Below are 23,170 nucleotides of genomic sequence, written 5' to 3' on the forward strand. Positions count from 1 at the left end.
TCCTCAACATTACGCCAATTAATCCCTTATTTTTTTTTTATTATTTTCCAACAATTTTTAAATCTAATAATCAAATTTCCCCTCATCTTAAAATCTCCCTTTAGCCCACAATGGGCCCGTTTTCAAAGCAAACGGATAAAAGGAGCAGAGAGAGCCAATAGATCTCTATTTTCCCTTCCATTCTAGAAGATCACTGATTTCTGTTTGTCCAGACAAAGGCTAAAAAAGTCCTACTTAATGACTTTTGCAAGGCCAGCTAAGACGATTGCTAAAAGGATGCTTGATGCAGATACAAGAAACTCTTCCAAATTGGTGCCCCCCATAAACCCCACAACAGTGTTTCAGCATTACTTCCTGAGGTTGTACTTTGAGACACCTAGTGGTGGAAAAGCTCTTGGAAAACACAAGTTCTCCTTTGAAAGGACCGTCCATTTTGTGGAAGAAGAGCCTTCGGGCTTATCTTCCAATCATCTGAGGGCACAGAGCGCTCTCCACAAGAAATTAGTTCTGCAAAGACCAGACAGGCATTTCTTTCCAGCTTAGCCAGGCCAAAGACCCACAGAAGTTTATTCTCCTCTATCTTTCGGTGGTCATCCTTGTTCAGCCCGGAGTTCTCCTGAAAATCATGAGCTGGCATGGTCCCACAGTAGAAGCTATTTTAGTGTTTTTTTTCCCCTCATAGCTTTCCACTTTTACCAAATTGTGAAAATTAAGTTTCTCCATGTGAAATAACTGGATAAATAAACCAGATTCCTTTCAGCGTTATTTCAGTCCTGGGACCTGTGAATTGTTTTAAATTCGTTTGCTGTTACACCTTCTCCCAAGAAGCTTCCCCAAAAAATCTATTTTTATTTCACGTCTCCCTTCCTTCCTTTTTAAGTTCATTGGGTTGACCATCTTGGATGGCCTTGGAAAGTATACAGTCTCTTACGAAAAAAATACGAATAACTGTAGAACTGCTTCTAGAGGTTCCTTGTTTATCATCACGATATCACCATAGTTAACTAATTGTAGTGTAAACACAATTTAAGTTTATCAGATGTGGGATGCAAAAATCTGGCTAAACTCTAGAAGGCAACAAAGAATTGCAGACTTTTTGCTTCCATCTAATCTAATGCAATCTGGAGTTTCACGGCACGAGTATCATATGTGTAGGTAACTGGCACGGAGGCTATTGGACCTAGAACGTGTGTTCACACATCTCTGTGCTAAGATTTGTTTCAATCAAATATCCCACAAAAGCTAAGAAAAATAAACCCCAAAGAAATAAACTGCCTTCAAAATGGGACCTAGCCAGGCCTTCCTTCTCGCTGCAGATCTTGACCATCACATGTTAGCTGTTTGGAATATTGGTTGGCGGTTCTGGCAAATACTGTCCAATTCAAAAGATTGGATTGGACTTCTGTGCATACATTATGCTGGACTTATTTTGCATGGGTTTATTTATTTATATTGCTTAGCTCTCCCTATTGCTCACGGATGGGCGTTTCATTAATCAAGAATACGTTGATTTTTATAACGATTTAGAGTATAGAATCTTCTGTTGTACTGCAAGAATCATTGCTGGGTGTGCTTCTGCATTATCAGCATAGTCTGGCAGTGGCTCTACTGCATTGCAGACCAGACTCTATACCATTCTCATTGGGGGATATCAATCTAAGGTCTTTTGTGCACAAAGGTTCTGTTCTACCAGTTCTCCAGTCCAGATTTTAATGGAATATTTGCTCTGAAGTGCTTTTTGGAATCATAATGATTCTTCCTCATGTCTGTGTCAGTGTGCATTCCTCCTGACCTTGAAATGTCAGAAAAGTAGGCCAACAGACATTACACAGGAACAAGCTTGTGATTGATGCTGACGTTACAGTTCCAATGCAGGACAATTTAAGGGCAGGGTTTTTGCAGATTCTTCTGGCTGTGTTTCCTCTTTCAACCAGCTTCATGGGCCATAAAGAAAAGCAGTCACCAGCTGCTTCCTTGGCGTGAGGTTAGGTGGACTTGAGTACCTGGGGTTAAAGAGCATTCCAAACAGGTTGTGAGAATTGCTGCAGTGTGCCTTTAAAGTGTGCTTTGCTTTGCGTCCGAAAGTGCAATATGTGCAGACCTTGGAAAGAAATATTTTACACTGATGCGTTAAATGGAAACAAACGGAAAATCAATGATACAAAAACGCAAAATAGGAAGAAAAGGAAAAGGGGAGGGAAAACCTATGCACAATCCTAACAATACAAACATCATTTATATCCATTTTCAAAGGAATACCCTGATAAAGCGGATGTGTTTAGGAGTGATAGGAACATTACCTTCAAGTCAAATTATGGCCAAATTGAGAGCACAAGTAGAAAATTGAATTTTCTAAAACTAAAATTGTGTAAGATGGCTTCACTTCCCCCCCTCCCCTCCCGTGTAAAACAGGCCTCATACTCAAATGTTTGTTGCAGTCCAAGAGTTTTATGGTACACATAAAAACAGGCAGAGCTTCAGTTGCCTCATTGTGACTGTCACCGATTTTTTTTTTAATTGTATCCAGCTGGGGAATTCTGGGAATTGAAGTTCACAGTCTTAAATATGCCAAATCTGAGAAATACTGCCATAGACTAAGGTAGAGGTAGGCAACCTCAGTTCTTTTATGACTGGTGGACTTCAACTCCTAGAATTCCTGAGCCAGCCGTGCTGAGGGGAAAGGGAGAGGTTTCCATGCTGAGCCATGCTGGCTCAGGAATTCTGGGAATTGAAGTCCACGTGTCATAAAAGAGCCGAGGTTGCCTACCCCTGGACTAAGGCATAGGCCCAACACAGAAGCCTTTTTGTAAACTATATCAAAGTCCCTAGTGGGTAGAAAATAAAAGAATACTATTAAACATAAATCCATTAAAGAAACAACTATTCTTAAAATCAGATCTACTTTCAGCATTTTATATTTGGCCCTTTTCACTGTACTCATAACATCAATATTTACTAGGTTGGTGTTGAATACCGTAATAAGCATAACCTCCTCAAATTTCATCATCTGAAACTTGGCAAGATTTATCCTCTCTGAAGAGACAAGCGTGGCTAAAAATATTTCCAATCCTGCCAAGAAAGAAACATAATATTGGCAGTTAAAGGGAAAAAAAATAGTTTAGTCTTCAATTTGGCATAGGACAACTTCTCAAAAAAGGCTACGTTTACTGCAAATCTGGGTCAATTTCAAATTCGTTTAAGAGAGAAGCAGCTAAAACGGATGGGAGCCGTTTTTCACACGAAAACCGGCAATTTGGCGTCTTCAGATGGAGACACAAGGCAGAGTTTGAATCGGGTTTATGACAGGAGCCCCGAGATGCATCTATTTTGAAGTTTATCGCCCTAGGCATCCAGTCTCAACCACCACCACCCCCCCCCAAAATGAAAAGGGTAAAATATTGCATTGCGACGCCACAATGCAAGCTCCACCCTTCCCTCCGCGTCTCACGTCGTCACAACATTGCACACCGGTATATAAAAGGCGGAAATTGTGTAGAGACAGCCAAGGCATTTGTGATTTGCAAAGAAGAGAGTAAGTACAGTGAGCAGCTCTCGAGTTAGCTGCATTTCCGCATTCCTGCTTTTAGCCTCTTTTGCTCAACGCTTTATTCTTTCCCTGTGATTTCAATAATACGGTCGAGAAGGGGAACCGAAGAGAGAAATCTCAATTTATTTATGAATGACGTTGATAGTAAAGGGAACATATCCTTATAGTAAAGTACTACATTGGCAGGGTGAGAAAAGATGCTCACTCAGACCAGCCCACGTGGCCTCTGTCCCCTGCAAGGCAATGCGCACAGTTTAGAGCCCCTCCCTTTCGCCACCTAGCCCCGCCTTTTGGGAACCAAACGATCCAATCGGTGGAAACGTAAGTTAAAGGACGACTCCTTTAATCCCTCATCTTCGAGTCGCTCTTTTCTGTATTACGGCTCGCGAATGGACGAATGCCGGAGCCACGGGGGTTGAAGGCGGAGGCTTTTTTTTTCTCCCCTCCCCTCCCCCTCCTGCTTTGTTGGCGATCGGCTCGGAGAGCTGTCAATCTGTCTGGGGAAGTTTTCTATTGGCTCACTCAAGAAAAAAAAAAAAGCAAGCCGGAAAGGCGGGGACTGCGCCTCTTCGCCGAGGCTATAAAAGGCTGAGACAAAGGCGGCCTCGAGGCCGTTTTTTCTAATCTCTGCGTCTGGCGCCATTTTGTCCTTAGTCGGACTCCGAGAAGGAAAAGCGTCGCGTCGCCGTCAGGCCCCATCTTAACCGCCACCATATTCGCCATGTCGAGAGACCGTTTTCGAAGCCGTGGAGGCGGCTTCCATCGGCGCGGCGGCGGCGGAGGCCGAGGTGGCCTCCCCGGCAACCACGACTTTCGTTCGCCGCCGCCGAGTATGGCGGGCGGTATGGGGCAACCGCGCGGCGGCCACCATCATATCAGCGGCGGCGGCCCCCCGAAGCCGGAGCCTGCTAAAACGCCGATCTCGACCTCCACTCCGCCTTCCTCCGCTGCCTCCGTTTCCGCCAGCCCGGCAGGCTCGTCGCCTTCCTTGGGGCCGAACCAGAATCAGGTCGGCGCGCCGGCCTCGACCTCGTCTTCCGCCTCCTCCGTTTCCACACCGAGTTCGGTCTCGGCACCAGCCGCCCCCTCGGGGCTCCAGAGCGGCAGCCGAGGAGGGGAGACGCAGCCGCCCCCGCCGCAGACGAACGCGCCGCCGAACCAAAGTCCCGGGCAGGGCGGCTCCAAGAAGGGACCCGGGCCATCTCCCGGAGGTGGAGGGGGACCCGTAGGTGGCCTGAAAGGAGGCCCGGGAGGGCCGCAGTCAGGAGGCGGCCCCAAGAGCGGCGGCGGCGGCAGCGGGGGGCCCGGACAGCAACACCGAGGCGGCGAAAGGCGCGGGGGGCAGCACCAGCACCAGTCTCACCATCACCAACACCCACCCCCGCCGCAGTCGCAGCACCAGGGCGCGGGGGACGAGAAGGTCTCCGACGCTGAGGTAAGCAGAACGGCGGCGGCGGCCCCTCCCGGCCCTGCCTTGACACAAGATGGCGCCGGTGCATCGGCTCTGGCGCGCGCGCGTCCCCCGGCCGCCATCTTGGGCGCGGGAATGCGCGTGCGCGAGGGTTGGAGCGGCGGGCTGCTCCTTGCGGCGGGCGTGGCGGCGGCGGCCGAAGAACAGCGAGAGCCAGTCTGGCTTTTAATCTAAGGTAGTGTTTCTCAACTTGGCTGTGGAATTCTGGGAGTTGAAGTCCACATGCCTTAAAATTGTCAAGGTTGAGAAACGCTGATCTAAGGGGAAAAAGGGCTGCTTTTGTAAGAGGTGCCTCGCTGGCGTTCCCGGAACAGAGTCTGTTTGCTGGGTGCAAGTCCTGATTTTTGCTATCTTAAAAGTCAGTAATGGCAGCACCTTTGATCGCACAGATCAGAAGCGGCTATATGTTCGTACGTTGCCCGCCTTCGGGTCAGCGCTTCACTGCAGGAACTGGTCCTTTCTCTCGACGATCTTTGGCAATGGCAAATCACTTCCGGGAATAAAATATGCGGGGAGGGGGACTAGAGTGGAAGTTGATTTGCCATTGCCTCTTCCCTAGAGCAGAGAGAGAATGCCTGGCCCAAGGCAGGGCTGGTAGGACTTCCGGTTTCCAAGTTTCTAGCCTGGTGCTTGAGCCTCTACAGCAGTGTTTCTCAACCTTGACAATTTTAAGGCATGTGGACTTCAACTCCCAGAATTCCACATGCCTTAAAATTGTCAAGGTTGAGAAACACTGCTCTACAGCAAACTAGTTCTTGTGTGTTTGTGTATGTAGATGCATACTACACCTGCAACATAGCCCAGTTTCATCTAGTGGTTATTGGTGCTGGCTTAGAAAGCAGAAGTCTGGACTTTAGGCCTCCCTTAAGCACCAAAGCTGGCTGGGTAACTGCAATTCTCACTTGGGTATGTTTTATCACCTTGAGTTTATACATATTGTAGGGCAGGATGAAAAATACAGCACTAATAAAGGTTTTTTTAGTTTTTTTTGTAGTTTGATGTGTTGGAAAACGTTTAGGTTCACCATAAGGTTGCCCATTTATCTGGTAATCTGACTTAGTGACTAAACCATAAATAGGTTTATATAAAGCAATATGCATAAAGCATGGTCTGCAGATGCCACTAATCTTAAATCCAGTAACCATATGCTTTGCATTAGCGGTTTATGTGAATTAAATTAAGCCTGATTGTTTTTCCTTCAGGGCCATTGTTGGCCACTTTGCTTTTATGGTAGCGTAATATGAAAATTAGCAGTGGCACTTGTGATGCTTGGAAATATCAATTTTTATTGTTTTTTGAGTTCGGTATCCAGCACAAGTGAATGACATAGATTGGCTGTTTCATGGGGCATTTTTCTATTTGATTTTAAGCACAGGTGTATAATTGCATATTTTGGAATACTGAAAAAGTGTGCTGCATAATATAAATGAATATGATAGTGATGAGCTGTATTGTGATACTTTTAATAGAGATATTGAAGTAAAGGCCTAATAAATGATATTTTAGTGCTGTGCTAAGTGGCTTGGGAGAAAATGAGGTGATGGTGATACTTGTGCAAGACGGTATAGATCACAGGTGTTCAATCTTTTGGCTTGCCTTAACTGCATTGAATGAAGAGGAATTGTCTTGGGCTGTGTATAAAATATATACTATAGTTAATGGTAAATAAATCACATAATGGGGACCGCATTACTAGCTGCCCAGGGCTATAATTATGCTCAGTGTTTTAATAGCAGATTTAAGGTTTCATTGCCAATATTAGGAATTTTTGAATTTGATTTGCATTACTAGCTGCCCAGGGCTATAATTATGCTCAGTGTTTTAATAGCAGATTTAAGGTTTCATTGCCAATATTAGGAATTTTTGAATTTGATTTCCTACTAGTATGGATGCTTAAGCGTGAAGGGTGCAGGCATTACATTTCTTTTCATGGCTGGTTAAAAGTAACTAAATTCAATTTTGAAATGTTAGTGTTCTCTACAATTTTTGTGACAGAACAGAAGTTTACAATTTAAATGCAATAGAAAAATTAGTTATTTTATGTAAAGATATTGTCTGGTGCACCATGTACACGGGCAACCATTTCTTAAGAACATTCTCCCTTCTTTAAAATAAAATACCTCAGGGGCAGTGATGGTTGTGGATTGGGTATGTGATAGATCCATCAAGTCCATTGGAATCATTGCCGCAGCTGTGGTGGGCAAGGGTGGCCCTGCAGTTTGACACCCCTCATCTAAATGGAAAATTGTCAGATTGCTCAGTACAACACTTTTCATAGAAGTAAAAGGGGGTCTCTTCAAATATTGAAATGTAAATGAAAGTAAATATGAAAAAGGGATAATAGTTTATGAAAATAGGTATTTCCAGGCTGATCGACTGTGTCAGCTTGGATATGGAGTAAGGTATGAGCATAATCAGAGTCTATGCTTGCATGGTACTATGTGTGTAAGAGGAAAATAGATAAAATGACGTGTGCTTTTTAAATACAAACATTAACAACTTTTGTCTTTAATTTTTTTAGGGTTTTAAAGCAAATCTGTCACTTTTGAGACGCCCTGGAGAGAAAACATATACTCAGCGCTGCCGTCTGTTTGTTGGGAATTTGCCTGCTGATATTACCGAAGACGAGTTTAAGAGATTATTTTCCAAATATGGCGAACCAGGAGAGGTCTTCATTAACAAGGGGAAAGGTTTTGGCTTTATTAAGCTGGTAAGCGTTGATGTTCCAGATTTTTTTTAGACTTAATACTAAGATTATTCTTACGTTGAACATACTTTTAAATTAAGATTTATTAACCTATTCACAGGAATCCCGAGCTTTGGCTGAAATTGCAAAGGCAGAACTTGATGATATTCCTATGAGAGGAAGGCAGCTTCGTGTGCGTTTTGCCACCCATGCTGCTGCTCTTTCTGTGCGTAATCTCTCCCCATATGTGTCAAATGAATTGCTGGAAGAAGCTTTCTCTCAATTTGGACCAATTGAAAGAGCTATTGTGATAGTAGACGATCGCGGCAGATCCACAGGAAAGGGCATTGTGGAATTTGCATCTAAGCCTGCAGCTCGAAAAGCATTTGAACGTTGCACTGAAGGTGTCTTTCTTCTGACAACGTAAGTTAGGTCTCTCTTTTTTTTATGTAGTTTAGTAACTGAAGACTGTGGACTGAAACTTTAAATAAAAGCTTTAAACTTAAAGGCCAGTATTTAAACCAAACTCAATACTTGTCTCTGATTTTCAGCACTCCAACTCAATACTTGTCTCTGATTTTCAGCACTCCTAGGCCAGTTATTGTGGAGCCTCTTGAACAGCTAGATGATGAAGATGGTCTTCCAGAAAAGCTGGCTCAGAAAAATCCAATGTATCAAAAGTAAGCAGATGTAACCATGTAGAATTGCCACGACTAAACCATATTTGTAGAATATGTGGTCATCTTTGTTAATCTTGTTAGTTTGTCTAAAGTAGTATGCCCTTCCATATTGTGATTTGACTTATTCCTGTTTTCAATTTTATAAATTAGAACTTTTCTGGAAAAGTTTATTGCCTTGAATTAAGATAGTTTGTGCATTTTTCACGTTCAGTTTGATTTAATTATTGTATGTTTATGAACAGTTTTCTTACTGCCAAACTGGTTCCCCTAAAATACTTAAATGGAATTATTTTATTTGGTGAATTTATGTAGATTAAATATAAAGATTCAGAGTTTGATTTTGAAATAATTAACATTTAGTGCTCTTATGCTCTAGGTTTTTAAGCAACCTATCGTAACACTTCAAGAGTCATGTGTTAGTTACTTAAGGCATCTTAAAAATTGCAATTTGATTTTTGAGTTTAAATTAAATTAATTTTAATTAAATTAAAATAATTTGCAAATTAAAGGCAACTGGAATAAACACTTGGACTGATGAGAAGCAATAGTACTATCAGAATTTATGGCCTATTTTGCAGGCCTTTTTTTTTTTTTTTTAAATGGCAAATTGAAAATGCTCAGTAGCCCTGGGGTAGTCCACTCAAGTGAGAAACTGAAAAGTAGGGCATTGTTAGCAGGAGATGGAGTATGTAGTCTCTTTAGCTAGAACTTAAACTTGTCAGTTCCAGCCAGACTCATATTGTGTTCACTCTAATTACTGTTTTGATGGAATAGTGCCTTTCAAAAGTAAACTGAAAATATTTAAGAAAAAAATCAAAGGCTTCTTCCTCTGTAACTGTCTTAAGACTACAGTTTCTTTTGAGCTTGACTTTCTGAGTAGCAGTACAATAGCAATCTGTAGATCAGTGTTTCTCAACCTTGACAATTTTAAGGCATGTGGACTTCAATTCCCAGAATTCCACAGCCAGCAATGCTGGCTGTGGAATTCTGGGAGTTGAAGTCAACATGCCTTAAAATTGTCAGGGTTGAGAAACACTGCTGTAGATGAAGAAAAGTGCTAATGTTATACTATGTTGTTAGAGTCCTCCCCCTCCCCGGCTGAACATTTGCCAGGCTTAAACTTTACCAGCATCCTCACTAGCTGTTTGCAACATATTAATCTGCATTTCATTTTCAATTGGATTTTTAGGGAGAGAGAAACTCCTCCACGATTTGCACAACCTGGAAGTTTTGAGTATGAATATTCTCAACGGTGGAAATCCTTGGATGAAATGGAGAAACAGCAGAGAGATCAAGTAGAGAAAAACATGAAAGATGCCAAGGACAAACTGGAAAGCGAGATGGAGGATGCTTATCACGAGCATCAGGCAAACCTTTTACGCCAAGGTATAGGGCACAGATCTCTGGTTGAGATTTTGCTTGATTTCTCCCGTTTTTTTCCCCCTCAAGTTTTCACCATTGGTATTCTAATGTTTGCTTTTACTCCAGTTAAAATATAAATTTACTGTTTTTAGGTTTATTACTCACATTTATATAGCTGCCCATTTCACTATTAAAGGTGATTCTGGGTGGTTGCACAACAGTAGATAAAACAGCCAATATAAAAATCTAAAGAAACACAATAGTGGCATAAAAACAAAAATGCTAACCATGGTGAAGAGAGGGTAAAATGCTAGTTATGCTCTCAGGCCTAGGATTCCCAAGGAACCAGACATTTGTCTTGATGGCTCCCACTCAACAAGGGAGCCATCAAGACAAATCAATGATTCCCTAGGATAGGGGTAGGCAACCTTGGCTCTTTTATGACTCATGGACTTCAATTCCCAGAATTCCTGAGCCAGCCATGCTAAGGGAAAGGGAGAGGTTTCCAAGCTCAGCCATGCTGGCTCAGGAATTCTGGGAGTTGAAGTCCACCAGTCATGAAGGGGCCATAGTTCCCCCATGCTGGCTGAGGAATTCTGGGAGTTGAAGTCCACGAGTCATAAAAGAGCCAAGGTTGCCTACCCCTGCCCTAGGAATACTAGGCCTGAGAGTATAATCAATCTAATAAATATCAAAACTGACGATCCCACTCTAATTTCAGGGGAAAGGATGTACCATAAGGCGAGTGCCACAGTTACATTTTATTATTTGCACAGTTTTTCTCTTAGTCTTAGACTGCTGTTTCAGAAAAAAGTTGAGCTGAAAATATTTGTCTTCCATCGATTGCCTAAGTAGTAACATGTCTACTAAGTATTTGCTGAATGTATGAATCATCAACTAAAATAATCTGGAGGCAAACTTGTTTTGTGTACAAAGTTGCTTGTTAGGCTTTTTGCATTTAATAAACAATTTTATTGATGCCCATCAAATTTAGATTCTCTTTAATTGATAGAAACTCAATCTATTAAACAATGGTTGCTTAAATGGTCAAACTTACAGATCTCATGAGGCGACAAGAGGAATTGAGACGCATGGAGGAACTTCACAATCAAGAGATGCAGAAACGAAAAGAAATGCAGTTGAGGTAATTTGAACTTATGGTTGCTAATCCTGTATTTAACGACAAGTTTTATATGTGGCTGTGGGGAAGCAGAAATTACTTAAAACCAAGTGAAGGAACTAATGGAGGATTGCTCAGCTTTGTCTCCTCCCAATATAGACCTATTTTATTGTAATTCATGAAGGCTTATTTACAGTGACTATTTTTGAAGGCTTAGTTCTTAGCTTAAATAATTTTGTAGTAAAATGAATTAGTACACTATTCAGGTCTTCTAAAAGTACAAATTGTAAAAGAGCAATTGTATTTTCAGACAAGAAGAAGAGCGACGTAGGCGGGAAGAAGAGATGATGATCCGTCAGCGTGAGATGGAAGAACAAATGCGAAGACAGAGGGAAGAAAGCTACACTAGAATGGGTTACATGGATCCTGTAAGTCAGGGCTGGAAGAATCCCAGTAATCTAGTTGCCCAGATGCTTGACTCTCAGGTTAATCCCTAGGAATAAGTTTTGATACTTGTTTGAAAGACTTTTCCCAATTTTGATGATGTAAATCTGGATCTTGGAGGATTGGTCCCTGCTGTCTTAGAGCTGATCATCCTGCTGACTTTTGTTACTTAAGAATTAAAAGTCATAGCCTCCCAGCTTCTAATCCAAGTGTGCATGACAGAGCTTTTAAGGAATCCACTTGTTCTTAACAATGTCTGTTTGTCTTTGCAGAGAGAAAGAGACATGAGAATGGGTGGTACCAGTGCAATGAACATGGGAGGTAAAAAACAGTTTTCCAATTAAACTCGCCTGTATAAGTTACTGTGATCTATCTGATGCATAACCATTTGAATTTTTTTTAAACTAGATCCCTATGGTACATCTGCTCAGAAATTCCCACCATTAGCAGGTGGCACTGGCCTTGGCTATGAGACCAATCCAGGAGTTGGACAGACATCCATGAGTGGCACTATGATGGGAAGCGATATGGTAACGTATCCTGTGGCAGCTTGACCATAGTTCTAGAGATTTTCTTTTGCATTAATTCCACATAACCTACACTTTTATAGATAGGCTTCCTTTTTCCAGCTTGTTAATAGGAAGAGACCTGTTGAGCAATGTAAAACTAAGTCTAGTCTTTGCCAGTATGGTTACAGGTCTGCTCACATTTCTGCAATGGATATTAGCAGACTTCCCTGTGATCAAGTTGGGTTGGGAGTGGTCTGGCTAAACTTGCAAGGAGCCTTTAGTTCTGTAAATCTAACAAACTGTCGGGGTGGGGGGGTGCACACATTCTTGTTGAGTTAGCTTAACGAGCAGAAGTGGTCTTGTGTCACTTTCTGAACTTGAGTTAACTGCGGTGCACAGAAATGTGTAAAAAAATAAAGGGAGATGAAAATAAACCTAAAAATATAATTACACTATACTTGTACTACTTGTTAATGCAATGGGTTAATCACAGGTAGAGAATATTTAGATGTAAATTACGTATCTTATTGTACACATTGGCTTTTGACACCCAATATGTGATGATGAGGAAAGAAGCAGTTCTTGAGGTAGGCCACTCATTAGCAGTCTGTTTCTTGAGCAAGTTGCTTGTTGACTCTTAAATAATATACGATTTGGTTATGGTGCTGTTTTAAGTTTCCTGACTAGATGGAGCTGCTGGATCAATCTAAAGATCCATCCTATTCCCAAAGTGGTTAACCGGATGCTTCGGGGGATGTCTCAGAGCAGTAGCTTCTTCCCCGTTGTCACCAATATTCAGGGGCATATCTTGCCTTATAGTAGCTGCAGATAGTACACTTGTTCTCTAAGCACTTTGAACTTTACTTCCTGTTCCTGTACTTGTAGGCTTCAGAGAAATTTCTTGATTTCACATTATACGTGAAGCCTTGGAGTAATATAATGGTAGTGTACAACTGGTACATAGAATTACTGAAAAATCTAAGCCTAAGCCTTCTTGTCTGGTACACATTCACCTTAAGAGTTTAATCTTAACACATAAAATAAGTGTTGGGGTTTAAGGGTGGAGGCTGTTCTAATACTGAAGGTTTTGCTACATGAGATGGGCCACTAGTAGCTCATGTGTCACTTAATATAGAAACCAATACCATTTATTTAACCCCAAGTTCTTAAAGATTTCCTGTGACCGTATAGCTCAAAGGAGTCTGCAATTAGTCATAGACTTCTGTTGAAATAGGTTGTCTGATAAAACCCGGATGTGTGTTTTCAAAATTAACAATGCAGTGTATCAAATGTTTAAGTATATCTCATTCACTTGTAATTGGTGGCACTAGAAAAAAAAAAAGCCTGAAATTTCAGTGAAGCACTGTGCTGTCTTTCTAAAGTACGTAACTTTAACAACTTAGTAGAAATTGTCTCCTTTACGGAATTTGTTCATTCATGACACTTGGCCTGTAACTGTAAGCCAGTTGTTAGAGGAAATCTGATGGGAGTTTTACTTATATCAGTGGTGGCGAACCTGTGGCACGCGTGCCAGAGGCGGCACTCAGAGCCCTCTCTGGGCACGCGTGCTATGCCCGGGAGATAGCAACCGTCCCTCTTCAACCAGCCGCCTGCTAACTTGCCGAGGTCCCACATGGCTGGATGCATCCCAGCACCCATGTGCTCCCTGGCCTCTGTGTGCAGGGGCCGATGGTGTCACGCAGCAGCCGCCCCGGCCCCTGCCTCACCTTGCCCTGTGACAATGGCACCCCCACCCTGCCTCGCCTTGCCTAGCCTAGCCTCTCCCCACAGGACGAGCCTCCTGCCCACCGCCCCACCTGCCAGAGACCCCCTGGATCTCCCCCAACCCTGCCCGGCCCCCACAGGCGTCCCTCCCCACGAGCAACATCGAGGTGATCATGCCCACCTTGGCCACATCCATCCAATCTGCCATGACCACCACAGCCACTCCCACCCAGTGGGCCATGCCCACCTGGCACCCGGCAATAAATAAGTGGGTTTTGGGTTGCAGTTTGGGCACTCGGTCTCTAAAAGGTTCGCCATCACTGACCTTATATGCTAGAAATCCAGACTCTCAGTTGACTCCATGATTGGATACTTATGCAAATCAGTGAAGGGCTCATGCATATGTTTTCTCATCTGTGATGATTGTGGCAGTAGCATTCTGGAATCTAGGCTTTTGTTTGTGGGGTTATTGGGGAACAAATTGAGTGTGAGCCTTTCACAAAGAACATCTGCATGCGTATCTAGTTAAAGGATTCATACAACTAGTCTGAGGAATTTATACTGAGTGAATTGGCTCTGTTGTTAAGCTTGAGCGCATTGGGAAGCTTTTTTTTTTTTGTATAATAGTTCCTATGCTACCCTAACAGCACCAATAATACCAACATCAACATCTTTGATTCATTACACTCTCCCTTGTGCCTGATAAATCAAGAAATGAAGAAAGGTCAGGTAAACTGACAAGCGAACTGGTCTGCTTTATTTCAGCTTAGTTGAGCTTTTGTGGATTCAGAGGAGAGACCAGCTTGAGTGTATTCAGATAACTGCAAAATAATAATTGACTCTGCTAATCCTTACTCTAAAGCCATAATAGGACCTCTACCGCAGTGGAGCTATTTAAAGAAGCTTAACATTGTGCAAAGGTTTAGTGGTTGTCTTGTCTTGGCAATTTAAACCAGGTGCATAATATTTCTTGTTACTTTCATAGGATCAGTGGCTGTTGAAAAACATTTGAAAAACAGTTCAAGTAACAGGGTCTTATACCTTTTAAAAACAGGGTCTTATACCTTTTCACTAGGCATCTGCTTTTTATACAAGATGGCTGATGCTTTAGGAAGCTCCTGCAGGACTTCTTTGTACCTTCCTTGTTCACTGACTGTGTAGATTAGCCAACTGTAGCAGATGACCAGAATTCCGTTCAGAGAGAATTCTTGGTTCGAAACCCATACTAATGCTTGAATTTTTAGCACTTCAGGGAAAATCTGTTTGCTGAAACAGACATTTCAGAATGGATCAAGTTGGGAACATACCACGAGACATGTATTAAGTTAAACTAATTATTAAATTACCCTTTTTTCCTTTCTATGTTCCCGGTACCTGTGGATCGACTCAATGGTGATTGTATCGACGAACGTTGACTGCGGAACCTTCTAAAATAAATTCTTAACACACATGGACATCAACTACACATAATGAACTCTTATTAATTGTTCTAATAGCGCCCTGAGCGATTTGGACAGGGAGGTGCGGGGCCTGTAGGTGGCCAGGGCCCTAGAGGAATGGGGCCTGGAACTCCTGCAGCTTATGGGAGAGGGAGAGAAGAATATGAAGGCCCAAACAAAAAGCCCCGATTTTAGATGTGACTAGTAGATTTTTCATTCCAGTTTGTTTTATTTGTCTTGTTTAGACACTACTTTTTTTTTTAATTCTTGCATTTTAGTAAGAAAGCTACGTTTTTATGGATGTTAGAACTTAAAATGATTTAGAATTTGTAAGTGGTCTGGGCAAAAAAAAAGTCTAATTATGTAATGCAGTGTTCTAAACTTAGCTTTTTTGATGTATAACGTCCCTACCTTGATGGCAATGTACTGTGTGCCATATGAAATCCCAAGTGTAAACTTTTTTTACTGTGCTTAAAATAAATAGTCTAAATGTAGCAAGATTCTTTTATCATAAACTTCTGAGCATAGAGGGCAAATAACACTTCCAAAAGGCAATGAATTTCTTGAAATGAGATCTGGAGTGTTGCACAATACATGTGGCTGGGATGCTACCGTGCCGTAAAGCCTAAAAATATATCTGCAATTTTAAAATCTAATTGAACTTTGATATTTCATATCAAATGAAGTCTTACCCTTAGAAAAGGCTTTGAGAATTCTGCAAAACTTTGACTATGATTATTCAAGTATACGTATTTGGAATTTTAACGTCCTTACAATGAGGAAGCAAACTGATTTTGGGTGAAATAGATCTTTAACTTAATGAACAATGTAGTTCAGTTTTGAATAAGGAGGTGGGAAGGAAATGGGTAAGGGCCAGTAATCTTAACAGTATTGGCTGTTGCCTCTCCAAAGGACGTTTCCATCCTAACTGTTACAAGTCAGCATAACTTTCTATATGTTATTCAGAATCTCATTCTTTTAATAAGACTCAAAATTTGAGATCTGGTTGATCTATTTCACTTCTAATTCTTTTCCTAGTTAAGCATTTTAGTGCCCACCAGACGTTTTATCTTAACAGAATCCTTGATGATTGAATATTATCTGTTGAAGTTGCAATCCAAATATTGGAAGGAGTACTTTTTTTTCTTGATTTAACCAGTGTAATCTTGATCCAAAAGGTTTGAGCATTGGTGGGCACTTGTGTATTATATTTAACATCAAAACTTCACTTAAACGCAGAAATGAAATATCCTTTCAGGATTACAGTAGTAATTTTATTAGATTAAAGCCTGACATACAGAAATCTTAAGTACCATTAAAATGGAAATATTTTTTCCCTTGGGCTACATAGTATCAACTTGTGCTGTTGACTTGGTAGAGTTGAATCATTTTGTATTTATTAAAATGCTGTAAGAAGTTAAGCTGTCTTGGACTCTATACCCTCGTGCCTAAAATATACTGGGTGCTCAGTTTCCTGGTATAAAAAGGTACAATGGCTTGGTAAAATGAAGATGAACCAGATCAGAGAAACATTCTGTGATTAATCCTGTTGGTTTTTTATTCAATAACTTCGGTGCTTTAAATCCTTTAAATATAAGGGCGGGAAACTTTCCCCCCCCTCTAACGGGGAGCCATTTTATATCTGTTTAAAACAGTTACTCTGGGTAATGTTGCATTTACTCTACCTTTTTTCCCCAGAAGGTTGTTGAGAGAGGGGCATAAAAGTTTTGGCAAGTCAGTACTGATTACTTGCAGGCATCCTGTTTTGGCTGGGTTTTTTTCCCCCCTTTCAACTGTTGACACTCTCTGTGCTACTACCTCCAGTAGCTTGCGATAACCAGAATGCCATACGTGGTCCCCCCCATCCCTACTTTTAAATGTGCTAAAGCTGAGGAAGAATCAGTTACCTGTAAGCCGCTTATAACTGCAGCGTACGAAACTTCACGGCCACCAGTTGTTAACGTATTTTCGTTCTGCAAAATGGATTGACTCAAAAGCTTGTGCTTGAGCCAAAAGCCTTTTGAAAAACCCAAGAATGGTAAAACAGCTGATATTCAAGGTTGCTGGACTCTGCCTCTCATTTATTTTAGTGTTGTGGTTGAATTAAGCTTATATTCCCAGAAGCTTCAAGAAGTTTACCATCAAAGGGGGAAGAACGCCCACAGTTCTTGCATTGACTTCTGATGTAGAGAAAACCCTTGTGATACAAATGTGGACTTTTAACTTGTGTCCTGGGCTGCGCACAGCTCAGTTCTGCTTTTCTCACGGAGGTGTTCATGGACACCCGCTGTAGGAAAAACACCAAGACTGACAGTGGTGGGGCCTCTGGAAATGGAAACTAATTTTCAGTTTATTTTTCAGATTACATGCCATTTTTCCTTAGGATGCTGGCACATATCCTAAACCATGTTCTTTTGTAGTACTGTAATCTTGGACGAGTGAAGGAAGCTGATGGTCCCATTTCCTTCCTAAGGTTCATCTCTTGTTTACATTTTGTCTAAACTTGGCTGATATTAAAACGGGAAGGAAATATTGAGGGGGCCAATGTAGATTTTTTAACACTTTACTGGACGAGTACTTTTGTCAAACGTCCTTATATAAAATACGCACAGTAGTCTGACTTCCAAAGGATAACAAGCAGGCTGATCCCTCAGTAGCAAACCAATGGTTGGGGGAGTTTTCACTGAATTGAATGTTCCATCTTTTTTAGCTTTTTTTCTAAATGGATTTAAATATTTGTTTAGATTTACAGATGATGCCTTTTGAGCAGAAGACATAACTATTCTACTTCTGCGGGCCATTAAGCCTTTAGGTCATGCATAAGTTATCCCAATCCAAGGGTCTACCCATGTTTAACAATCCTAGCATGCTATAATCACCTTGTTAGTTGTAATAAATGAATTTCTGTTTCTGTGCGTATTTTGTGGTATATTTGTTTTTTTAAAAAAGTTCTTGGCATCTCCTTGGCAACCACTTGTGGCAGCATGCTTTTCTCTGGAGTTTGAGACTGCAATATGACACTGTTTAAAAGTAGTGGCCTGCTATGTAACAGCACTTAGACAGCATTTCCGCAGTGCATAACTGTGAGGAACGTAGTACCACAAGTGGCAATGGACATTAGCACCTGGATGTAGTATTCCTGCTTGCTCCAAGATTCTCATTGTCGCCTGCATACAGGTAGGTAAAAAAGAACTATAATCTAACTTGGTGACTTTCTGTGTAATCTTGCTATGGGGGTATTCTGGCATCACACTACTGACTGTGGGATTTCAGTGCAGCACTTCTCATACGGCATGGTGCTTAGTTTTGAGGCCTAATCTGGAATCAGCATTAGGCAAACGGACTATGATGCTGACACTTGTGCCTCAGACCCGTGATTTCTTCGTGCATACGACTTGCTTCTTCTGTCTTCACCGTGTGATAAAAGACATTTTTATAGAGTTCAATGGGAGGGGAAAATGAGTTCAATCTCTGCATAATTTTACTACTCATGGTCTCCATTGTGTATAGGAGCGGTTGCTTTTAGTTCATATTGGCTATATATTAAAAGTTGTAGGAAAACTCTTTCATGGTCAGGCAGATAAATGCATTGGTATTTTTCCCTTTATAATAGTGGTTGCTCTGTTAAGTTTGAGGTAGTATTGAATTAGTATTTTGTAACTGTAGTGTCAAGTTAACATAATACGGGTGGCCGGCTGTGGGATGATGACTGATAATGTAAAAAAAAAAAAATAATTTTAGAGCTCCCCTTAACTCTAATCCATGCATCTTACCAAAATGTATAGGTTACTTTGCTTACTACTTGATGAAAACAAAAACAATAGGGGTTTTATATCTAATGTAGTTGATGACCAAGTTGATGAAAAAACAATAGGGTTTTTTTGTATCTAATGTAAGTTGCCCTCCAGAACTATTGGCTTTGTTGTGCTAGCTAGGTCTATATTATGTCTCTTGAAAGCATTTCATAATACTTAGCTCTTGGATCAGTTCATAAGATACAGCAATGCTCAACTTAAAAAACAGAAGTGCAGTTCTGTCAAATTTCATGTTTCAGTGTGTTTGAAGAAGAAGAAGAAAAAGGCTGCTTTGTGAACAGGATTCCACAGTGAATCTTAACAGCCAAGTAATCGTTTGGAGTTCCTATTTTGTACCTGGGTGGTTTGGAAGAGGTTTTCTTTAAAGTCCCTTGTCAGTACAACCAGTAAACTTTAAATCCTATGAACAGCATGTTCACCATGGGACTAGTTATATTCCAAGCTGGATATTCCAAGTAGTATTCTAATGGACTCCACAAATAAGTATGCTATGTAACTGGGCGGCAGATATATTCAACCGTAGTAACTACTCAGTTTGAACCAATATGCCAATGGCTTAATTGAAGCTTGGGGATTGTATCTTTTAGAGTTTCTCTTGACATAAGTGAATTTTTAGTAAAACAGGTGAATTGGATTCCAGTTTCTTATGTACATGATTAACTGCAGTTGTAAAGAGGAGTACATTAAGTTATTCTTTAAGGGCAGTAACTCTGTTCAAAACATCTCTTTAAGTGTATAAGTGGCATAAGAAATAACAAAAGTGCTTGCATTGTATTCCATGTTAAGCTTTTATTCTGGTCCTTGATTTCCCCCTTGCAAAAAAACTGACTTCAGAGCTCAGAAGTGTGATGCCAGAATACATTATGCGTACTTTGCTAGGTTCTCAGTTCCGGTTACTAGTGCTGTGTGAGGACAGAAGCACTTTCCTAACATTATTGGGGGGGGGGAGGCTTTGTTACAGTATCGAAAAGCTTCTATTGGCTGAAGCTCTCTCCCCCCCCCAAGACTAGACTAAGCAACCAGGGGGCTGAAACTCTGCAAGTAACTTCAAGCGGCTGAGCAGGAAGGCCTGTGATAACTTCTAAAATTGGAGCCCAAACATGAAGAGATTGTGCTTTTTTAGGTTTGTTTGGACCATTGGTTGTTTTCCACCATCACAGCTAGCAAGGTTGGAATCAACAGGTCAGTTGCAGATCTGTCTTTATGCTACTTGCTGGGCTTAAGCAAATGCCAGGGGAGGGGGGGAGAAAAGGGAGGCTTCTCCCATTTTGTTTGTTCCATTAGCAACTGTTTGTGGAAGCCCAATGGTGGTGTATTACCAATCCCCCTCCCCCCTCAGAAAACTTCGACATTGAATATTGGCACAATGAAATGTGGGAAAGGGATGGCTGCAGACAAATAGCTAGGGAGAAGAAATATAATTTTGTATTCCTAATAACCTTTTGTTTTGCAAAAGTATTAAATCCAGATGTGGTCTTGAAAACTGGCACATTGGCTGGCTTGGCAGTGTTTCTGACATTATAAGGGCCATTAAGAATTAGTTGCAGGTGGAAAGGTTGACCTTTCTCTTTACGCCCTTAATAAAGAACATTTGAAAATGGCTAGGGACCCAACCACAGGGGGGCAATTTCTAATAGTCTAGTAAGCAAATTCTTCTCTGTCTTGTAAAGATTCAGAAAGCTTTTGGCTTCTCCTTCAACTACCTGAAAAAAGATGATTTGCTTTATGGGGGGCGGTAGGGGTGCATGGCAGCAATTCAGAGAGGCAGTTAAATAGCTGAATGCAGTGGCTTTGCACTTGCACCTAAGGGGCAGTGTATCTCTGCCTGCAACTGTCCTGATTAGGCAGCATCTGTTCCAAGGGGCAGTTCAGAGTTAAGAGTTAGTTGCAATTGTTCACTATCCTGTGTTTCAGTCTTTGGAATAAAATATTCATCTCCTTCTCCTTGTGCCCCTTGCTACCTCCCAATGACTATTATTAGTAGCTTTTTGTAAAACTCCCCTCAATTTTACAAGTTCATAAGTTGCACTTAATGTTTAAACTTAATTTTGTTTTCAGAAATATTTCAGTCTGTTTTTCCCTACTAACTTTAATTCTTATCCTTTAGGTGAAGATAATATCAGCTGGATGAAACTAGAACACTTCCATATAAGGTAAGGCTTTTCATTTCACAAAGCTGTTTCTAAGCCCTTGGAATAAAAAAATACGTATGTAAATTTGGTGACTTATTTGCCACACACAAATAAGGTCATGGGAAATATCTTAATATATAATGTCAGAAGTTGCTACAGAGAAAAATGACCTGGAAAAGCATGCTTTACTCTTTCTCCCAGTCATTTTTAGTTTTCCATTTTAAGTATATAAATTACTGTTACTGGCTTATGCTACATTTTTTTTTATTTTCCTCTCTGTGCTATTTATTGATTAGCTTTAAGCCTTAAAATACTTAGTTGACTATATTCTTTCATTATTGAATGAAAATCTTAAAATTTCAGTTAGAAGTTCATGATGATCTTTTTTTTCCTATCCAAGTTCAGACTCTTACGTAATTGCAAAATTGGGCAGAATCACTAGATCCCTACAGAAGTGAACAAAATGAGTCTGCTGCCTAAAAAGGCATTCTGAAATAAAACCAATTATAATGAAACTTACTAACCTTGGATTATATTAAATTCAAAACAGCTTGTCAGCATACTCCCATGTTACAATTAAAACAATTTTATTTTACAGTTGACCAATAGCCAGTATATGCCCACACAATTGAATGTTATAGAGAGAAGCACTCTGCAATACATAGGTAAGGAAACAGGTTCTTGTTGAACGTTTGAACAGTGAAATGGGGTGACGCAGAAGCTGAATTGCTGTCTGTTAGGCATTGGTGCAGGAGATAGGCTCTTTCAGCTCTTGAATTCTCTGTAGCCGAGCTGCCCATGAAACAAATCACTTGTTGCAGTGGTTTATTTTTTGCAAAAAACAAACAAACAATGGCATGCATGTCAGAGCAGTTTGCAGTAAATGTACTAAAGAACATCTGTTAAATTCTACTGGTAGAAGAAAATTTTATGGATCAGGTTATTCATATAAAATTGTGACAGGTAGTCAGCCTTTCTTGTTTTTGCTTGGTTCATATTTAACAAAATCAAAGTTACGACCAAACAAATCCAGGTTTAGTCCGATCTTGGCTTTTACCCAAGTGACTTTATAGGAACACTAGCAGGTTTTCCAAAGGTTAAGAATGTCTTGAAGCCGAATGTAAATATGATGGCAAGTCTTGATTTGCATTTAATATGCTAAAGCCAATTTAAATGATAGATCTCCTGGAGAGCCAATTTGGTATATTGGCCCTAGAAACCAAGAGATGAGTTCTAGACACTTTTTTAGCATGAAACCTGATTATGTGTGGAAACTAGGAAGCAAGAATATTAGGTATGTATATATTCTTGAGTTGGCCAAAAATGAAGATGGAATTAAAAATAAACAAGCAGGATGCAGCAACAGTATAATTTAGCCATAAAAATCTTGATTTCTGGCTGATCAGTGTAATAATCCTCTTAATGTTGTGGGGTTTTTTTCCCAGGAGAAGAATGGTACATGTGATTGCAAAAAGGAGGAGTCCATGGATGCAGTAGCACTTTCTTGAAATCTTCAATAAACTATTAAGAAACTATTAACAACTAGTGTCAATTCTTGAAAAAGATCAATTTACAATTGGTGTTCGTTTGAAATATCAGAAGGAAGGTGGGAGTGATATGATGCGTTGAATATGTCAAACTTTTTCATCTCCTGAAAACTCCTTTATAGGCAGTTATACTCTTGAGTAGGTTATTCTGGAATCATGCTGAAAAGCTGCATTGATTCCCCAGTGAGTTTTGTTATTTCTGCAGTATTTTGTAACCCTCAAGTTCACTTTTAAAATTTCTTCTTCCTATTTCTAGCCTTCAGCTGTTCCCTTTCTCAATATTCTGTAATTAATTAGCTCGCTTGAGGACTGGAACCAATTTCAAATAGCTTGATTGGTGGTAGAACAGCAATCTAGAAGTAGCCCATTTGAGCTACACAGATTTGGGCGGTGAACCAGGTTGGGTCCAAATTTGCTGGAAGGTTTCAAAATATCCTGAATTCAGTTGAAGTGCTGAAAAAGTACCCTTTGATACAAGTTACTAGTTTACGTTCATTCAGGTTTGTTTGAAAATGCTAGATCTATGTTTTGCAAAAAAAAAGTCAGAAATCTCTGGCTTGATTAATTAGGAAAAATAAGCTCAGTTTCTCTGCCATACGATCAGGATTGAATTTCACAAGGTTTCCGTTTAAAAAAAACCCATGAAATTTCTTCACTTGGATCATGGATAGAACAACTGGCTCATTCTTGATG

The 23,170-nt window shown here is 40.7% G+C and overlaps 1 protein-coding gene and 1 long non-coding RNA gene across 2 annotated transcripts; both read left to right on the plus strand.

Moving 5' to 3' along the window:
* The first annotated feature begins 4,268 nt into the window (after window positions 1-4,268).
* Window positions 4,269-18,834, plus strand: SFPQ (splicing factor proline and glutamine rich). The gene is made up of 10 exons (XM_029284945.1): window positions 4,269-4,982; window positions 7,540-7,728; window positions 7,826-8,127; window positions 8,289-8,384; window positions 9,574-9,770; window positions 10,806-10,890; window positions 11,177-11,294; window positions 11,583-11,631; window positions 11,719-11,840; window positions 15,041-18,834. The coding sequence occupies exons 1-10, from the start codon at window positions 4,269-4,271 to the stop codon at window positions 15,176-15,178; spliced, it is 2,010 nt and encodes a 669-aa protein (XP_029140778.1). The 3' UTR covers window positions 15,179-18,834.
* Window positions 18,835-19,986: 1,152 nt separating this feature from the next.
* LOC114922865 lies at window positions 19,987-22,469 on the plus strand. The gene is made up of 3 exons (XR_003810509.1): window positions 19,987-20,951; window positions 21,529-21,595; window positions 22,376-22,469. It is a non-coding gene; the product is annotated as an uncharacterized LOC114922865 (long non-coding RNA).
* Window positions 22,470-23,170: the final 701 nt, after the last annotated feature.

The sequence above is a fragment of the Protobothrops mucrosquamatus genome, unplaced genomic scaffold, assembly GCF_001527695.2.
Source record: "Protobothrops mucrosquamatus isolate PMUCROS unplaced genomic scaffold, P.Mucros_1.0 scaffold1131, whole genome shotgun sequence".
Taxonomy (NCBI): Eukaryota; Metazoa; Chordata; class Lepidosauria; order Squamata; family Viperidae; genus Protobothrops; species Protobothrops mucrosquamatus.

Bases quoted from the DNA above. Each gene is read 5' to 3' on its own strand.
- SFPQ (XM_029284945.1), top strand. From the start codon at position 4,269: ATGTCGAGAGACCGTTTTCGAAGCCGTGGAGGCGGCTTCCATCGGCGC. The intron at 9,771-10,805 runs GTATAGGGCACA...TCAAACTTACAG, and splicing joins GGCAAACCTTTTACGCCAAG to ATCTCATGAGGCGACAAGAG. The intron at 10,891-11,176 runs GTAATTTGAACT...TTGTATTTTCAG, and splicing joins CGAAAAGAAATGCAGTTGAG to ACAAGAAGAAGAGCGACGTA.